The sequence below is a fragment of the Brassica oleracea genome, chromosome C5 (genome assembly GCF_000695525.1).
Source record: "Brassica oleracea var. oleracea cultivar TO1000 chromosome C5, BOL, whole genome shotgun sequence".
Lineage (NCBI taxonomy): Eukaryota > Viridiplantae > Streptophyta > Magnoliopsida > Brassicales > Brassicaceae > Brassica > Brassica oleracea.
Window position 1 is genome coordinate 45,587,630 of NC_027752.1, and position 17,975 is coordinate 45,605,604.

At 37.1% G+C, this 17,975-nt stretch overlaps 3 protein-coding genes across 5 annotated transcripts; 2 read left to right on the top strand and 1 right to left on the bottom strand.

Annotated features, from left to right (window-relative positions):
* Positions 1 to 2,075: 2,075 nt before the first annotated feature.
* On the bottom strand, positions 2,076 to 10,656 carry LOC106295880 (exportin-4). The gene is made up of 32 exons (XM_013731872.1): positions 10,486 to 10,656; positions 10,190 to 10,277; positions 9,999 to 10,107; positions 9,592 to 9,690; positions 9,296 to 9,338; positions 8,738 to 8,809; positions 8,566 to 8,661; positions 8,195 to 8,431; positions 7,844 to 8,027; positions 7,601 to 7,712; positions 7,429 to 7,515; positions 7,196 to 7,334; positions 6,908 to 7,004; positions 6,739 to 6,798; positions 6,520 to 6,629; positions 6,150 to 6,254; positions 5,690 to 5,763; positions 5,448 to 5,523; positions 5,143 to 5,355; positions 4,738 to 4,809; positions 4,443 to 4,514; positions 4,298 to 4,362; positions 4,111 to 4,213; positions 3,913 to 4,044; positions 3,674 to 3,817; positions 3,444 to 3,551; positions 3,324 to 3,374; positions 3,176 to 3,253; positions 2,977 to 3,090; positions 2,698 to 2,894; positions 2,540 to 2,609; positions 2,076 to 2,451 (listed from the first exon to the last, which is right to left on the bottom strand). The coding sequence occupies exons 1-32, from the start codon at positions 10,576 to 10,578 to the stop codon at positions 2,263 to 2,265; spliced, it is 3,489 nt and encodes a 1,162-aa protein (XP_013587326.1). The 5' UTR covers positions 10,579 to 10,656; the 3' UTR covers positions 2,076 to 2,262.
* Positions 10,657 to 11,924: 1,268 nt separating this feature from the next.
* On the top strand, positions 11,925 to 15,809 carry LOC106343263 (diphthine--ammonia ligase). Of its 2 annotated transcripts, XM_013782429.1 has the most exons (13): positions 11,938 to 12,071; positions 12,181 to 12,252; positions 12,468 to 12,551; positions 12,679 to 12,758; positions 12,847 to 13,072; positions 13,154 to 13,186; positions 13,260 to 13,342; positions 13,418 to 13,490; positions 13,571 to 13,886; positions 13,969 to 14,300; positions 14,482 to 14,798; positions 14,870 to 15,185; positions 15,267 to 15,809. In XM_013782429.1, the coding sequence occupies exons 4-13, from the start codon at positions 12,715 to 12,717 to the stop codon at positions 15,486 to 15,488; spliced, it is 1,962 nt and encodes a 653-aa protein (XP_013637883.1). In that variant the 5' UTR covers positions 11,938 to 12,071; positions 12,181 to 12,252; positions 12,468 to 12,551; positions 12,679 to 12,714; the 3' UTR covers positions 15,489 to 15,809. The 2 variants fall into 2 exon arrangements, with proteins under 2 accessions (XP_013637882.1, XP_013637883.1); XM_013782428.1 differs by lacking the exon at positions 12,468 to 12,551 and having other exon boundaries at positions 11,925 to 12,071.
* On the top strand, positions 15,799 to 17,731 carry LOC106343264 (F-box protein DOR-like). Of its 2 annotated transcripts, XM_013782432.1 has the most exons (3): positions 15,895 to 16,122; positions 16,292 to 17,177; positions 17,391 to 17,731. In XM_013782432.1, the coding sequence occupies exons 2-3, from the start codon at positions 16,325 to 16,327 to the stop codon at positions 17,540 to 17,542; spliced, it is 1,005 nt and encodes a 334-aa protein (XP_013637886.1). In that variant the 5' UTR covers positions 15,895 to 16,122; positions 16,292 to 16,324; the 3' UTR covers positions 17,543 to 17,731. The 2 variants fall into 2 exon arrangements, with proteins under 2 accessions (XP_013637884.1, XP_013637886.1); XM_013782430.1 differs by having other exon boundaries at positions 15,799 to 16,122; positions 16,292 to 17,731.
* The last annotated feature ends 244 nt before the right edge of the window (positions 17,732 to 17,975 follow it).

Consider the following 17,975-nt stretch of genomic DNA (forward strand, 5'->3'; position numbering starts at 1 on the left):
ATATGTTTTTCTCTTCCTTTCCGTCTCATGACAGCTTACCTTGAGATCCACCCCAAACTTGTATGATGCTCATGTTGACCATTCAGGTACTGACAAAATTAAGTTTGTTTTTTTGGTAATATGGAGAGAGCCCTGATGGCTATCTGATTGCCTGTATCAGTTGTCACTATCAGCCAGCCCTACGGAATCCGGTTCTCCAAGACCATATATTTCAGGTATTTTCTTGTTTCCATATTATTATATCCCATAATTTTGTATCTGTATAGGAATATCCTAGTGTCATGGAAAAGATATATAAAAGAATGCAAAATCCCTGCAGTTCTGGCATAAGATGGGCAAGACATGTTTCGCATGAACGTAACCGGTCCGGAGAGACTCGAGTGATGCCAAGACATTTCATAGCAAATATCATCCGAAAGTATACCATACCGACCCCACTCGCAAATATGATGTATTTAGTAAAACCTGATTATATAATCAAATAAAATATAAGTCTTTAGTAAAACCTTGTATAATTAATCAAAACTAATATACAGTATGCGGTAGCGTTCAAAGACTATCAACAGAAAATATATGGGACACGGGCTACACTGAACGTGTGAGACCCAATGGTTGAGTCGGCTGGCGACTTTAGCTTAGCCCAGATTTGGCTAGCCTCGGGCTCATACGGAAAACATCAGACACCAATTCGATTGAAGCTAGTTGGCAGGCACTTAATTATAGTATTTTTAAATTAAATAATATAATAATATGTATTAATTAATGTTTAATTAAAACTAATTTTGATTTTAAATTAGATTTCCCCGAGATATATCATGACCACCAGCCTAAACTATTCACGTTTTGGACGGTAACTCATTTATCATCCTATCATTTTTTTATATTTTCAATCTAAACATGATTTATATCAGAAAATATTATGGAATTGCAATTTATATCAGTTTGAAAAATACTACTTTTATAACGAAACCAGGTTGTTTAAGTTTTGATTTTTTCTTCCAATATACAAACTACAAACACATGTATTCAAAATTTGGACGATTGCTAGCGTTTTGAGATTTGGGATTTGAATTAGGGTTTGTGGAATTCCATCTGCTTTGACTTTGTTTGGTTGTTATTGTTGTTGGTTGAGATAGCAGCTCAGTTAATGATTGTGTGATTTTCATTTTAAATGTATCTAATTTTCTTTCTTTTGTAAAGTGATGAAATTAATAATATACTGATGATTTAAATTCTTAAAATTGTTTGTTTTGTTCAGATCTGAACTCCATATGTCCCCGTTGTATTTTCTTATAAAATTGTGTATATTATAATATACTGATAATTTTTTTACATATTTCCAATCACTAAATCATAAAATCAGAAAATACGAAAAAGTATGCATAATTTAACCAAAACAAATTCATCAAAACTCAGTTAAAACTAAAAAGTGGAGTATAAAAATAAACTTTAGATATACAAAATTACATACAAGTTAATTTCAAGACTGTTGCATAATTTTATATAACATGGATTTGATTTTAAATTTTAATACTGTAAAAAAATATAAGAAAAATACAAGTAAAAGATGAGTAAAATATCAGAACAATATAAATAAAAAAACAGCAATTGAAAAATTCTAATTTTACCACAAACTTGATTCCACTTTTCAAATTTATCTTTAAATGATGTCAATTTAAAGATAAAAAATGATGTCAATTTTCATATATAATCTAAATTTATGATGAAAAAGACAGAACTAATTTTTTAAATCATTTATAAATGTTTAAGAACTATTTATAGAAATTTATAAACCCAATCTCATTTTCTGAATACTAAACATTAAACAATAATCACTAAACCCTAAATCCAATTGTTAGAGCACTTTTGAAAATTGATTTCTAATTTGTTCTATTTAAGCAATTTCTGTCGGAGGATAGTTCATTTATTTTTGCTTAATAAATATTATTTTTAAACATTCTTTTGGTCTAAATGTTAGATTACTGTTTTGATTTTTTTCTTTCTCCTAAGTTATTTTTGTGACAAAAAGATTGTAGTGACAAATGTTTTTAGTGCTATCTATCTATGGTATTTACTCTATTTAAAATAGCACCTCTGCTGAATCAATAACCAATTAAAAGAAAATAGTCGCATTTTTAGAAAGTTTTGATAAATGATCATACTAATTCATATCACATTAATTCATAGTATTATTGAAAGGAAACAAAACTAAAAACTAAAATATTCAATTTTGTATTTGACCTCCTTAGCTCTGAAACTTGCTCATTTTGTCTTGAGAAACCCACGAACTTCAATGAGGAAGTTGTTGAGGTTCTTTCTGAATCTTTGGTAGTTGAGACGGTCCAAGGATGACGATAGCTGGTTCGATGTCGTGAGCACCTGAAGAGCGTTTGCTAGCCTCGTTTTGAAGTTGGGATTCCCCTGCTTCTCAATCAGTTCGTTGCCCAATCCCTAAAGGTAATAACACACACTGCTAAGTCACAACGATTTCACATGCAAACATGGTTTATGTTTTTAAAGAGAGAACCTAAAGACCGACCTGGTAAAGGTTTGGTTCACAGAGGATAAGAGGGAACAAGGCATCTGCTGCTGTGCTGACTAGGTCGGTACTGTAACAAGAAAACGGTAAACACACTTTGAGTAAACCTTAAGAGTTAGAAGCATTAAGTGATTTGGGTTGAATAGAGTGATGGATACCTGTAATCCTCAAAAAGAAGAAACCGAAGTAGTGTCCGAAGGAATCGGCTCAGGATTCCTTCGTGGAAAACTCCATTAGGATCTGTTTGTCCAGAAGCGTGTGAACCCAAACCCGTGTTGCCAGCTTTTGTCTCTTTGTAGTGATATGAAGCAAGAGCCTTTAGAGCTCTCAGGCACATCGTGACTATATCTACATCCTGTTGAGCATATCAATAGATCGCGTTGCTTTTAACATTTTTGTAAACCAAGAACAAAAGGGATTTACTTAATTCACTTCACCTGCTGATGAAGACCAAAGTCAACTGTTGTAAGCACATGGTTAAATGCATCACTGTTGAGTTGTGCAAGCGTCTCCGGGTAAACCTCGAGCATATGTGATATGAGCGAGAAATACTGCAGAATTTAATGGCATTAGTGAAAGTTTATAACAGTAAAACTACTATATTAGGATTAGTAAATGGTGGATTCAAATACTAACGTCGAAACAAAGCTTGGGGTATTTGAGGAGTTCCAAAGTTATAAGTGGCGTGATTATATGGAGGCCAAAGAACACCACCTGTAAAGTGCAAAGAATTACACATACCATTCTTGTAGAGTTTAATCTTAATTAACTTTGCTTTTTTTACCTGGGATATGTTTGTGCTTTGTGTCTCAATACTGTCAGATGAAAAATCAACCTGCAAAAGGACCACTAGTTAGAAGAATGTGTCAAGTTTCTACAGTGAGGGCAAAAAAAAAACGTTTACCATATCTTTTGAGCATAGATGAGAAAGTAGCTGAAGCAGAGCGCGTAGATCCTTGTACTTTTCGGTTTTAGCTTCATTAAGCAAGGTACTCGAGAGAGACAATGATATCTGATATGGAATATAGCAAGTGTACGTCAGTGACGTTAAACAAACATTTATCTTGTCTGCTTTCAAGGAATGACGCTCAGTTTGAACAGAGAAGTAAGGAAGAGAGAGGGGCCTAGACTTACCTTCCCAATATTGTGTGACGAATATATTTGTAGAAGACTCATGCAGAAATTAACAACCCCAGCTGTTTCATGAGCCTCTAGGTAGGATATTTGCCCATCCACCCAGTCCACCACAAATTTAAGCAGTAGATAAATTACTGCAGACTAAGCAATAAAACACATGGATTTGGAATACAGGTTGAGTGACGTGCACCATATGTATAAAGCTGTTAAGATAGGTTATAGGCCCTGAACAATACCTCGTGTTTGTAAACCTCGAGAAGACGGAGCACAGGATTCATAACAGACAAGCCCATCTCATATATTGCTCTCTGTGTCCGGGGTTCAGTGGCACTCGCTGCTCCACGAAGCCGTTCTAACACGCAACACACCTAACACAAAATACGATAGAAAACTTATGTTTTATAAGGATGTTTTCAAGTGTTATTCTTCCTCACCAGCATAATGATATCAGGTTGCTGAGCTAAATTCTTAAGGTCACTGTTATTGGCCAAATCCACTAGAGATGATGTCATATGAGCCATGAGGTCCTTCACATATCTTTTGGAAAATAAAAATAAGGTTAGTGGTCAGGCAAATTCAAGGTTAAGCTGTGAGCGAAGTAGGCAGAATTTTGAAACTCACTGATTTGATGCATCTGAACTTCGCATTCCATAAGCAGAAAGAACAAGCGTTTGAGCTAATGAACGCTGAATGGAAGTGACATCATATCAAGAAACAGAATACGTGTGAACAAATTAATCACAATAAAAACTTTCGGAAACTATACCTGACTAACACCATTTAGCAAGAACAAACTTTTGTCATTAGCAAAAGCATTTGCTAGGTTGCGCCAGGAGTCCTGAACATTTTACACACAGACATTATTATTAATGAACATGTTCTTTTTCAATTGGATAAATGAAATAAGAAGAGCGATTCCTAGTCTAACAGCTTTTCTAGCAGCCATATCATGCAATGAAAAATGACTGTGAATTCTAAAATACAAGTGCGTAAATATTAACACAGGAGCACGAAATGAAGTTCATAAATGTCCCATGTGTATGTCGAGTTTCTGAACTCACCAGTGATAGAAGGTGAAAACATATATTTCTTCGTCGAACAAGCGCATGCAGTAACTGATGACATGTTAACTCCTGCAGAGAGCGGAAAAAAAAAAAGAATAGAAGAATACCGTGAAATGGAAGTAACCAACAGTTATAACCATTGCTTATAACAAACTCCAAATTAAGCTCTAAAAGAAATCTTGCTATAGCTAATTGGATTCCCTGGCCTAAAGTCCTTTTAGTTATCAAAATTTGTAGAGTCGAACGAAGTTCGAGATTTCTTGAATCAGTTTAGACCCCCTCACAAACAAGTCTGAATAATATATTCATTTAACATACCAGAAATAGTATTTGTACACGGTAAAAAAAACATGGTACATGGTTTTCAAAATCAACAAAGTTTATTGGACAGAAGATTATTACCTGCAAATCCTTTTCACCAGGGTAAGACATGAGCGATGTCAAGGAGATCCGGACAATTATATCAAGGACAAACTTCCCTTGATTATGTTCATTGAAAAACGTGAATAAACATGCTCTGGAAGGTAGAGACTGAAGCTGGTTGCTACCCAAATTGCAATCTTCAACGAGCATAAGATATGTGAAAGACCATCTTGCAAGGAACCATATGACTGCCTACGTATGTTTCTCCAATCAATGAATAGAAACAAGATACCAGACTGCAATAACTTCGTATTTACCCAATTCAGGAGTTAGTAAAAATGTACCTCCATTAGCCGAGGACTGAAGATCGATGATCTCATATTTGCATCCAAACATTGCTCGGCGAATTTTACAATTGAGCTACGACAAAAAAAAAGACAACCAAAAGTCATCAACTGTTCAGTGAAAAATATGTAATTTTATATTAGTATGCCACTAGAATCTCAATAAAGTTCAAGACTATCTTATAAATACCTCGATGGTAATTTAAGAATCACCAGTCGGGAAAGGCTAAACTAAAGCTTACCTTGAGAGTAACACGACAGGGTGGTTGCCTGCCTCTACAACGTCCACAAAATGAGTTTGCAAGGCATCAGGAACCTGGTTATTAATAACACCATCTCATAAATACTCTTGAAAGAATTGATAAGTACAAACAAAACTATAACAGCCCTCGTGAAAATACTTATAAGACTGATTCTCCAAGGACTTCAATTACGTATATTAAGAATAGTTTCAAGACCCATTAGTTTGAAATTAATATCTGTGGTAAAACGTTTCTTATTTGTTTCAATAGGAAAGGAGCGTAAGTGTGTGACTATTGTTTGACAGATACCTAATATCAGTAAAACATGAAACATGAAAGAAAATATGAATTGAAACCCAATCTATCATAATAAACAGAAAAACATTAATGTATGGAAAGCTTGTCAGCGTCTTCCTTTTTGTGATAACATCAAAGAGAAGCAAGGAAAATAAAGAATTACCAGGGCCGTCTCTCCTTCTCCTTCATCTGCAAGTACATGACCGATTATCAGCAGTAAAGAATAGACCTCTTCCAAAGTGTCAGTCGGATCAACAGTGCCCCTGCCCTAAAACAGGTAGATAACAAAGCAAAAGCAACCTCTCAGGACAAATTAGAAAACTCGTCCATAATTCTTTAAAATATGTTAGAACACTGTAATTCAGAGATAGCTGAAATTTCTGATCAATAGCAAAAAAGTTTTCATGCAGGTGCATATTGATATGTAAGCTACTAAAAGTCATGGCTTAGAAAAATTAGGTAAATAAGTGTGTTTGGTAGACGAAGAAATGTTGCTTTCGCTTATATTCTAAAGGAAAGTCGATCAAGAGCACCTGATGGAGGCGTGCAACACGATCAGAGAAAAGTTTTGTTAAAAACGGAACTGTAGCATCCACTGCTGCCCTCGCAATGAGAGCATAAGAGCCTAGTCTTTCATCCATGGCTGCCAGAACATGATATAAAAATTTTGAGAAAAGAATAGCAGGACATCTGCCTTCTAAGACTGGCTTCAAAATCTAGATCAGAGGAAAAATTGCAATTCTTTTGCTCACCAGATACAGAAGCCAGACAGTCAGCATCATCTTCATCAGTTGTAGCTGAGGCAGATGCCACTATAGGAGTAAAATTGCAGTTCGTAAATAGATTTGAAAATGAAAATAGTACCAAACGACAAAAAAAAATTGTTAGGCAGTGGCACTGGCAACAGTCCGGAATCGTTACATTTTAGTTCAGATTCCGCAATCAATGAAAAGAGACTAGCTGCAGCATGCATCCCCTCAGGTGGCAACCACGCATTACCTCCAGAACCATCCATTGACTAACAGGAAACATCACAATCGTTAGTCATAAAACTGTTGGCTGAGACGATAACAGGTATTAATAAATACCCTGACAATCACAAATTAAGACAAAAAGAACCAGATATGGCCACAGAGTTTCATGTACACAACCATGCATAATGTTATAGATATATGTAAGTTTAAAAAAAAAATCAAAAATCGTACTCACAGCAAGGAGAGTTGTCCAGGTATCTAGCAAGATATCGCGCGCCTCATAGCTCCAAGTCTCTTTATCATTACTATTCGCCAATAATACTTTCACAACTTCACCCATTAACAGAGATAAGAGTGTAAGAGTACCAAAGGGCCTGAAGAAACAGGTAAGAACCAACTATTTATGAATAGCAATCGCTAAGGGGCTTATAAAAGCAAAAAGAAGGTAATATGTCAATTGTCAAAGACCTTATTGATCGCAAGAGTCGGTCAAAGACAACAGGAATAGTAACGGTCGCGATAGACAACAATGCGCGACAACCATCAATCATCTCACTGGAATAAGAATGTGAGGACACAACGTTAAAGTTGGAATACAAGACATAGAAAACAAGCAGGGTTAGAGTGTTGAACAGCTGACCTTCCACTCCTTCCTTCTTCAATCTCCTTTGAAATGACATCAGGAGGATCAATCCAGGGTAACACCCCTGACAGAAGGAGGAGCAGATGCTGCTCTCGCATCTGTGCATTGTCTAGATTATTGAACAAGTCACTAACAGAGAAATATATATCTTGATAAGGTAGAGATGATGGACATCCATCGTTCCTTACGTATTCAACAGAAGAGTAATTGGTAAAAGTTACAGAATCACAGAATACTCACTGGAAGGAAATACTTCTCCTGCCAAGGAGCACAATTGTACAATAAGTTTCCGAGCAGAGACTGCAACAGGACAATCTAGCCAATAGCCTTCAAAAGCAAACTTCTGCCTCAGCGACGAATATAGATTTATCAGCCATCCAACATGTGAGCTTGAAAGCAAAACATCACACCACGAAGCACCAGGCTGCAATCAGAACCATTGAAGGTGAGACTTATGAAGAGTCAATGAAAGTGTCTTACAAAAGTATAAACTCTGACATGCTAGAATCACCCCTTACGATATCTCTGAATTTCGGCAAGTTAATGAAGTTGAAGCACATGTAATATATCTTAAATATAACCATTAACTACCTGAACTATTACACACTCTGTCTTCCGTGATGATGCAGTATCAGATCTCATTCCATCAGAGAATACATTAATGCTGCCCTTTGTGCCACCTTTGCTGTAACGAAACTCCCAATTTAGTATCTGATGCATTAGCCGCAACGCAGCATTGCAAACTTTAACCTCAGGGACATCAGAATTTGATTCCACAATCTTATTTGTAACACTTAAAGCAGCATCCAGTGCCCAGCTATAGAAAGTCTGCAATTGAAAACCATCGGAAGTAAACAGCACAGTTTTAGTAACAGAACCCTTGGTACAGGCTATCATTCTTCCAAAGACGAAAGGTTGATGGGTGTCACAATATCTGAAAGCAAATAAAATCCTAAGAGTACCTTCAAATAGTTTTGTTCCAGCGACTTGCGGCAATTTTCATGAAATTCCCTCGGGAGACTCATGGCACTTGAAGTAGAGGGTGAGAATTCAGATACCTGAGATACTGAAACTATGAGCATACATATGGTATACATATAACGCCAAAAAAAAAAATTCTAAACAGATCATTACCAAGGATTCAAGAAAATGAATACCGATGAACTGCACATCTAAGCCTCGTGAACCAAGAATAGCCTGGTTAATCTGTAAAAAGCAATTATGAAAAGCCAAAAGCAATTCAATACCATGATCCTTCTAACAAACATTAATATCAGACAATTCCCTTGTATTTTTAAGATGGATAGCCGCACTTCCACAATTTTCAATGTATATCATGTAGAGCATCAAACTATTTGAAACCCCCAATATCTTTTTATCAAGGCGTGGAGCATCAAAAGACATATCTAGCTAAACTATGGAGCAAATGATCAATTACTACTTAGTCACCCCAATGATGACTAGTCAACCTACTCAATTACTCTACATCCTCCCCAGACCATATCTTTTACGGTTTGCACAGTTAACAAGGTGTGAAGTATCATGTAAGTATGCAATTTTTTTTATCAAATAAGCTATCGTGTATAAAATGCAGGATAACGAATTGAACAATATGTGCAGCTAATTCTAATCAAAATGTTAGATACAAAAAATTAAAAAACAGTCCCAAAAATTGCAATACAATGTAGATACCTGGTAGAAAAAGACTTCTTTCTCGGCTGGTGTAAACTCAAGCCTATAAGAGTTATTCACTCAGATTAGAAGTTTCTTTAGATAAACTAAGCAAGCAAAAATAAAAAAGGAGTAATATGTCTAAGATTTCTTTGCACTACTCTATTTTTCCAGAAGCTGTCAGTCATAAGCATGTGTGACAGTGTGAGAAACAACTAATTTTCATAAATCCTCTCATATGCATAGAAGTGACAGCTAACTTCCAGCATATAAAAACATGCCTTATGATTCTGAATACCAGAAACAGCTCAGCTTACCAGCCTCTTTTCATCAGCTGCGCAGCGACAGAAGATACTTTTGAAAACACATAGGCATCTGACGAATTAGCATGCTGAATGACGTAGCCAAGGCAGAAGCTGCAGAAAGAAATCGCCATATCTCAGAATTTATTTTTCTTTTTTATGAGCCAACAACGCATAAGAAAACCTCTAATTTCTTAATGACAGTAACAACGATGCGTGTCCATACCAACCACAAAACATTACAGTCAAGAAGCAGCAGGTTTCACAATCCAGAAGTAAAAGTTGCAGTAACCTAAAATTACTACTATATGAATGCTCCCAGTTGATTCGAAAAGCAATTAAAAAACCGCTCAACTAAGTGAAAGCTTAAGCATTCATCAATAAAATAACATTAAAAAAAGAGAGAGAGAGAGAGAGAGAACCTAATCAAACCCCCTTTATCCTCAGTGGAAAGAAAACTCCATTCCCTGATAGCTGCTTCTTTAATAGCTGCAGCAGCTTGAAACCTAGCAGACGCCACCTGAGAATTCTCTAAAAGTACAAAACACACACACGCTTACAGTCAAACAGATGTAACTTCAAATTCACTGGGGGATTCGGTTCCCGAATTTACCAAGAATGAATCTACAGGCCTTGTATGGCTGAGGAGACTGGTGAAACGACAATATGGTAGCTTCAGCAGCAGCTGGATTAGTATTTATCTGCAGGGAAGCATAGAAACGTCACGTAATTGTCAATCAATCCACAAAAAACACATAAACAACTTCCTGTGACTTCAAAATGAAGCAAAACAAAAAAAAAAAAAGCTCATAAATGCTAAAGCTTCCTCCGATGTATTAGGAATCCAAACAGATAAACGAGGAAACGAAGGATAGAGTGAGGCGTAAGTATAAAGGAAGAAAGCGAAACCTGAATGTAAGAGCAAGCAAGTTCAATCGCGCGCATGGTGGACTGTAGCCGAGGCAAATCCTCAGCTCCACCTCCGGCGATTCCATTAAACATCGGAGTATTAAGAGGAAAATTCGATCGGAGAAGGAAAGTGGCGGCGGTGAGCAGAGAGTGAATGGCGGAGAAAGGGATCGATGATGGCGATAGAACAGGGGGAGATGGGGAATCGATGTTTTTACCAGGTGTGTGTGTGTGTGTGTGTCGCGGGCCCAATCTGTGGCCCAATTAATTATATCTGAATTTATTAAAAGAAACACATGGCCCAGTCCACCAAGGTTGCAAACCCATTTGATACAGGAGTTATGGGTTGTTTTATTTTAATGGATTTTCAAATCCGAATTAAATCTAGTGTTATTGGTTCTATGATTTTCAAATTTGTATTAAAATCATGTGTTATTGGTTTAATGATTCATAAATTCTGTATCAAATCAAGTGTTATTCAATCGTACGGATTTACTAATATATTTGATTTTATAATGGATTTGAATGGATTTGTTTGGATTGTTTAGTTAAAAATACAAAGATTCAAATCCGAGGGAAAACTTCCGGATTTGCATATTTTATTTGGATTTATAAATACTATATGGATTTCTAAATCAATCAAAATATATAAACCAATAACACCTCCTTATAAAATTAATCTGAACCAAAACCAATGTAGCTGGTAGTGATGGGCCCTCACAATTTCCGGTTCGGTTCGGATTATTTGGGTTAAGGAGTTTAGCACCTGTTTTTTTCAGATATGTTTGGATAGTATCGAGTTTGGGTTTTTTTTTAAACTTGAAATGAAACCAAATTATTAATAGTTCGGGTTCAAAGCCCAAAAACTGAAAAACCCAAATTAAACCAAAAAAAAAATTCAGGTAATTTGGGATTTCAGATATTTTTATTTATAAACTATATTATATATACTAAAAATAAAATAAAAATAATTAATATTTTATTATATTTAGAATATTCAGGTATTTGTTTGGTTCTCGGGTTAGTCCTGGTTCGATTTCGATTTTTGGGTTTAAAAAATAGAAACTGTTTGGGTGTTTGTAATTTTTCGGTCTTGGTTTCTTCGATTCAATTCCAGTTCGATTTTCAGATTTCCATTAATATGCCCATGACTAGTAACTGGATAATAATTGAACAAGGCTTTGTAGTGCATAAAACCCTAGTCTTTGATAGGAGGTTCAGTTACAGTTTCATCATATGCATTAGCAGTTGGATTAAGACGTAAACTAGATTCCAAAACTTTAAATAGAATTTCAATTTGGATAGAAATTGACAAATGAAAAAATAAAAGGGTCCAATCGAATAACAAGGAGAAAAGTCGTGCAAGATTCCTAAATAATATAAAAGTCATTTCTTTTCTTAAAGTCGCCCTCAAACTCTATTGTCTGTTGACTCTCTCTCTCTCTCTCTCTCTCTCTCTCCTACACACAGAGAAGAACCTCAAGGACTCCAACTAGAGAGACAGAGAGATGAAGGTGGTGGCTTTAGTCAGTGGCGGAAAAGATAGCTGTTACGTCATGATGAAGTGTATCCAGTACGGTCACGAGGTACGCCTTCTTCCCTGAAACTACCTCAAAGAAGTTGGTTTTTTTTTTTTTTTGGTACTATATGAACTTTAAATCTCAATTTGGGTTTGCTTATTTGTGTTTCCAACAGATCGTGGCATTGGCTAACTTGTTACCAGTTGATGATTCTGTCGATGAACTAGACAGCTATATGTATCAAACAGTAAGAGTCTGTCTGCTTCCTCTTTTGTCTTTAATGGCTTCAATATATATATGTTGATGATTGTGAGGTAAAGCTGGATACTTTAATTGAATTTGAAAAATGGTTATAAGAAAGATTGGATTTTTCTTAATCTGATACCATCATTTGTAAAATCTGAGTAGTTTTTTTATTTTCAGAAGGCTAAGACTAGATACTGACATTAGCATGATAAACAGGCTTTATGAAACAGACTAGCCGAATGTGCGGATTTAATGGGTGGGCGAAGCTAGTTTTGACTTTGGAAATTTGGTTCAAATCGGGTTTGTAACGGGATCTGATTTGCCAATTGTTCGGGTTAAATAATATATATATTTTTTAAAAAAAAAAACAGGCTTTATGAAATTTGGAACCTGAATTTTATTCATTGATTGAATGTCTCTTCTTCAGGTTGGCCACCAGATTATTGTGAGCTATGCAGAGTGCATGAATGTGCCATTGTTCAGAAGGAGAATCAGAGGTTCTTCCAGGTCTAGCTTCTGCTTGAGATTCTAATCCATTTTTTTGTTTTTGTTTTAGTTGTAATGGATTATCATTCTGAGGATTTAATGTTTGCAGGCATCAGAAGCTTAGCTACCAAATGACACCAGACGATGAAGTGGAAGATCTGTTTGTTTTGTTAAGTGAAGTGAAGAGACAGATACCTTCCATCACGGCAGTATCGTCTGGCGCCATTGCATCAGACTACCAACGTCTGCGTGTGGAAAGTATTTGTTCAAGGCTAGGTCTTGTTTCTTTGGCGTTTTTGTGGAAACAAGATCAGACTTTACTTCTTCAGGAAATGGTAAGCCAAAGAAGTTACACTCAATCTCAAATCTTTTCTTATGAATTTGTCTTCTTTAATTCGTTTTTGGTTAACTTGCAGATAGCTAATGGGATCAAAGCTATTCTAGTAAAGGTACTATTATATTTTCATGCTTTTATTAACATCAACATCTTTATATGTTTATGGTTTTCTTTCATGTTAACAGGTGGCGGCAATTGGGTTGGATCCTTCTAAGCATTTAGGGAAAGACTTAGCCTTCATGGAGCCATATCTTTTGAAGTTAAAAGAGTATGCCACAGTTCTCTTTTATTATCTAGTTGTGTTACATTGATTATGTGGCTTCTGAATGTATCTTTGCTTAAGGTTATATGGAAGTAATGTTTGCGGTGAAGGAGGAGAATATGAGACTCTGACTCTCGATTGCCCGCTTTTCACTGTATGCCTTCTTAGCAATGCTGTGTTCATTGTGTTTCATCACATTTATTTGTAGCTTTGACAATTTTTCGTTTTCTTTAGAATGCGAGAATCGTGCTTGATGAATTTCAAGTTGTGCTACACTCTCCAGATTCTATTGCACCTGTTGGAGTTCTTCATCCAACGACCTTCCATCTCGAAAAGAAAGACTCTAATTCTCTTGAGGAGAAGGAGCCAGGTTTGGTGTTTGAGGTACAAGGAGATGGTCCCAACACACCAGAATCTACTCACCAACGAGATAACAGAGCCGTTGATGTAGTCGAACATACAAGAAACGGAGTTCACTTATCAAAGACCGGTAAAGAAAACACATTCTCAATCTGCTGCTGGCTGGAAGGATCTAGTGAATCATCAACAGGTAACTCCAAAAAACAGACTAAATCTCCAAGTTGCCCACCTCGCAGATGTACTTGATATTTGCTTTTATACTCTTTCTACAGGTCTGAAAGAAGATCTTGAGTCTGTTCTTAAAGAAACCGAGTCTCAGCTTCTGAAACAAGGATTCAACTGGCAGAACGTCTTGTACATTCATCTTTACATCTCTGATATGAGTGAATTTGCCGCAGCCAATGAGACGTATGTGAAGTTTATCACACATGAGAAGTGCCCTTTTGGTGTTCCTTCACGTAGCACAATAGAGCTTCCTTTGGTAGAAGCTGGTCTTGGAAAAGCTTACGTTGAGGTTTTAGTGGCAAATGACCAAAGCAAAAGGATTCTCCATGTGCAAAGTATCTCCTCCTGGGCACCTAGCTGCATCGGACCTTATAGTCAGGTGAAAATTTATGACTTTATATTCCAATCTATTTTTCTATTGGTTAAAATATGGTTATGTGTATAGATAATGATGGTTTTGTTTAGAAAATATACAAAATTAAATGACAATTAAAATGAAACAGAGAGAGTAAAATTTTATTATCAGCAAACTCATTCACTGTAATACTTTTTCTCTTCAGGCGACTTTGCACAAGGGTGTTCTTCACATGGCTGGTCAGTTAGGGCTTGACCCTCCCACGATGAATCTTAGAAACGAAGGCGCAGTTGCTGAGCTGAATCAAGCATTGACGAACAGTGAGGCGATAGCTGAGGCTTTTAGATGCTCAATCTCTTCATCAGCTCTTCTCTTTGTGGTGTTCTGTTCAGCACGCACGGAGGAATCAGAGAGGAGCCAACTTCATGAGAAGTTTCTTTCTTTCTTAGATTTGGCAAAGTCTTCTCGGAGGGTCCTTGATCCTATCTTCCTTTACATTCTTGTTCCCGATCTTCCTAAAAGGTATTAACTACGGAAGAGAATCTTATATTTACTTGTATGTGAATCTTAAACTTTGAACTGTTGTTCTGCAGGGCTCTTGTTGAAGTAAAACCTGTCTTATACGTTGAAGAAGATTCAGAGACCGAAGATGAAACAAGACAAGAACAGTTGTGTGAAGGAGACTACGGTTGTTGGGGGTATAAGCCAGAGGAATGGCACCAAGACTGTGTGCAGAAACGAGTTGTTGATGGGAAAATATGTGTGACCGTTCTCTCCATCTCAACCGAAGTGATGAAGAAGCTTCATGAACCTAAAGAGGAACAACAACTGGAGAGAGTAACGAGATTTTGTGTACATCTTCTCAACAAAACCTTGTATGAATATTCATTCTCTTGGAATGACACTACGGTGAGAATGAGTTTCTTCATAAACAATGTCAGTTTTTTCATCCAAAGCATTGCTTATATCTTCTTCTTTTTGTTGATGCAGAGCTTGAGGATACATTTCTCTACAAGTCTAGGTGTGTCCGTAAAGAGATTATTCAACGTTTTTGAAACTGCATTCAAAGAGCTTAACGAGATGAGCCCTGAAGGTATAGTTGGCGACTCGAAAGAACCTACATTCAATCTTGTCCCGGTCCTTGGTGCTGGAAACTCTTCTGCTTCGCTCGACAACATAATCACATGTGAACTATTTTCCCTAAGGTCGTAACTTTCCTTATCTCACAAGAAACACAAAGCTTTACTTTTATCATCTTTAAGCAGACTCTCCTCTTCAATGCCGTTAGCCACTTGAATGGCACAATTTTTTTTGCTCTGGAATTCTCGTTTCATTATCGTATGAACAATATGTAGTTGTGTTTTGTTTACAATGAAAAAAAAAACACACCATGTTTGTTTTGTTTAATATGGCTAGTGCAAAACTGCAGAGGTTGCAGTATTCTGAATCAAGGATATTATTTACTCTTCTTGTCGGATCTTGTCCACTGCATTCTGCAGAATTGCCTCGATTGGATTCAAAGATGTTTCACTTTTTGAGCCATCACTGAGGCCTTGTGAAAAGGCTTTGGTAATGTTCTTGTTTATTTTCTCTTGTAATGCCGCCACCTTTCTGATCTAATCCGTCTAGCGCCTTTCGAATACTTCTTCCACTTCAAACCTTCTTGTCCAGCTAGAGTGTCTGATGATGTAACATAACCTTGACCAGCTCTCGTGTCTTCCTCTTCAAAGTCAACGTATCCTGCCTGAGATGAACCGAACCAAGACCAGTTCCAACAAGGTTATTGAACGTTGTCATTGACTCCGTACGTACACCCTCGCCGCCTCTGTTCTCTCGAAAGAAGATAGTAAGTTTGAATCCGTAATTGTTTGAAAGTTTGAATCTGTAATTGTTTGATTCTATAAACATTTGATTTTAGCCTTTTAGGTTCAGCAAAGCTCAAAAAAATTGTGTTTAGAGGATTTGCTTTCATCATGCGTGTCTGGTTTAACATTATGTGTTGTATCATCCGTTAGGCACTAGTTGAGTTGCTTGCTATCCAAGGGACCATGAAATCACGGCGGCGGCAGCGCAAGGATCGTAGAACCAGCAGCAGCCTTGTTGATACTGACCAACAAGACTCATCACTGCCACTCCCAATCGATCTCACGATCGACATCTTCTCCAGGCTATCCCTCAAGTCCATTGCCATCTCTCGCTGCGTATCCAAGCCCTGGGCCTTGGTACTTGGCCGTTCTGATTTCAGGGATCTGCGCTTGACAAGGTCTCAGGCTCGCCCGCGGCTACTGTTCGCCTTTTGGGAAGGTAATAACCTCTTCTTCCTCTCTTCACCTCAACCTCAGAGTCCTGATGAGATGTTGTCTGTTGCGGCCGACCATCACATGAGTTTCTCCTTTGATCACCCTGTCAAAGATATATCTGCAAGTGTCAATGGCCTTGTCTGTGTCCGTATTAGTGGTCACCGGTTCGTAAATGGAAGGAGATTCAAGGTGGAGGAGTCGGTGTTATGTAACCCCAGCACGGGACAGTCACTTACTATACCCAAAGTGAAGACAAGGAAGAGGGTTGGGATAGTAAGCTTACTCGGGTATGATCCCGTTGAGAAACTACACAAGGTATTGGGAATGATTTGGCTTCTTCACAAAGGCACAACTATGGAGCATCAAGTGCTTACATTAGGAGGAGGACGAGGAAGTGATGAGAAATTGACATGGAGAATGGCTGAATGTGGCATCACATGTCCATGTCCTTCTTCTGCGGGTACACAGAATATATGCATTGGTGGTGTTTTCTATTACATTCAGGCTCATATGATAATTTGCTTCGATGTTAGAACTGAGAAGTACAGCTTTGTTGAGCACCCGAAAAGGAAACTGAATCATCGGCTGCTAGACTGCAACGGTAAATTGGCTTTAGTACCATTGGGCAAAAGTTATTATTTCGATAGTGAAACTGTTAAGATGTGGGTTCTAGAAGACCCCGAAAGACATGAGTGGTCCAAACGTGTTTACGGATTACCCCCTATGTGGAAAGATGTAGTTGACCCAGAGGAGTCGTTAGTGATTGTTGGAGTGACTGGTCCTAATGAATTCTTTATGTCGTCCGATTATTCAGGTGAGCCTTTCCAGGTTTACTACTGCAATTTCGACAAGGAGACTGTAACAAGAGTTGTAATCCAAGGAGTGGGAGCGTTAAGGAGTGGCATGGGGTATTCTATTTACACCTATCTGAACCATGTGGAGGATGTGAAGCTTATGGAATTATAAGGATAAGCATCAGATTTTAAGAATTTTTATGGAGAAACTATCGGTCTCAAAGCTCGTCCATCATATTGAGGCCTTGTGAAAACTCCTTGTTTATTGCTCTTGTAATGTCACCTTACTTTTGAAATTCCTTATCATCATTACATGTTTCGGTTAAGGAGCAGATGATTTCAATATAAGCCATGGAACATGAACTCCAATAGTAAAAAGTTTTTATTTTATTCTATCCGGTTCACTATTTTCAAACACAGATTTTAATTATCAGATATCTTCAGGTCTGAACGCATATACCATCAGTTTGGTGGATATATCATCAAGCCCCTACATACTTTTTTGTTTTGTGGTGGTAGTTAACCCCTTGATTTCATCAAATAACCAATTCAGGTTAAGAAACAATGAAAATGGCCAAGTATGGAACTCAGGACGGTCAAGACAT

Excerpts from the sequence above, each read along its gene's own strand:
- LOC106343263 (XM_013782428.1), top strand. The coding sequence starts at position 11,994 with ATGAAGGTGGTGGCTTTAGTCAGTGGCGGAAAAGATAGCTGTTACGTC. Across the intron at positions 13,343-13,417 it reads TATCTTTTGAAGTTAAAAGA|GTTATATGGAAGTAATGTTT; the intron begins GTATGCCACAGT and ends TCTTTGCTTAAG. Across the intron at positions 15,186-15,266 it reads TCTCTTGGAATGACACTACG|AGCTTGAGGATACATTTCTC; the intron begins GTGAGAATGAGT and ends TTGTTGATGCAG.
- LOC106295880 (XM_013731872.1), bottom strand. The coding sequence starts at position 10,578 with ATGTTTAATGGAATCGCCGGAGGTGGAGCTGAGGATTTGCCTCGGCTA. Across the intron at positions 6,255-6,519 it reads GTGTTGCACGCCTCCATCAG|GGCAGGGGCACTGTTGATCC; the intron begins GTGCTCTTGATC and ends TACCTGTTTTAG. Across the intron at positions 3,375-3,443 it reads ATCTATGCTCAAAAGATATG|GTTGATTTTTCATCTGACAG; the intron begins GTAAACGTTTTT and ends GTCCTTTTGCAG.
- LOC106343264 (XM_013782430.1), top strand. The coding sequence starts at position 16,325 with ATGAAATCACGGCGGCGGCAGCGCAAGGATCGTAGAACCAGCAGCAGC.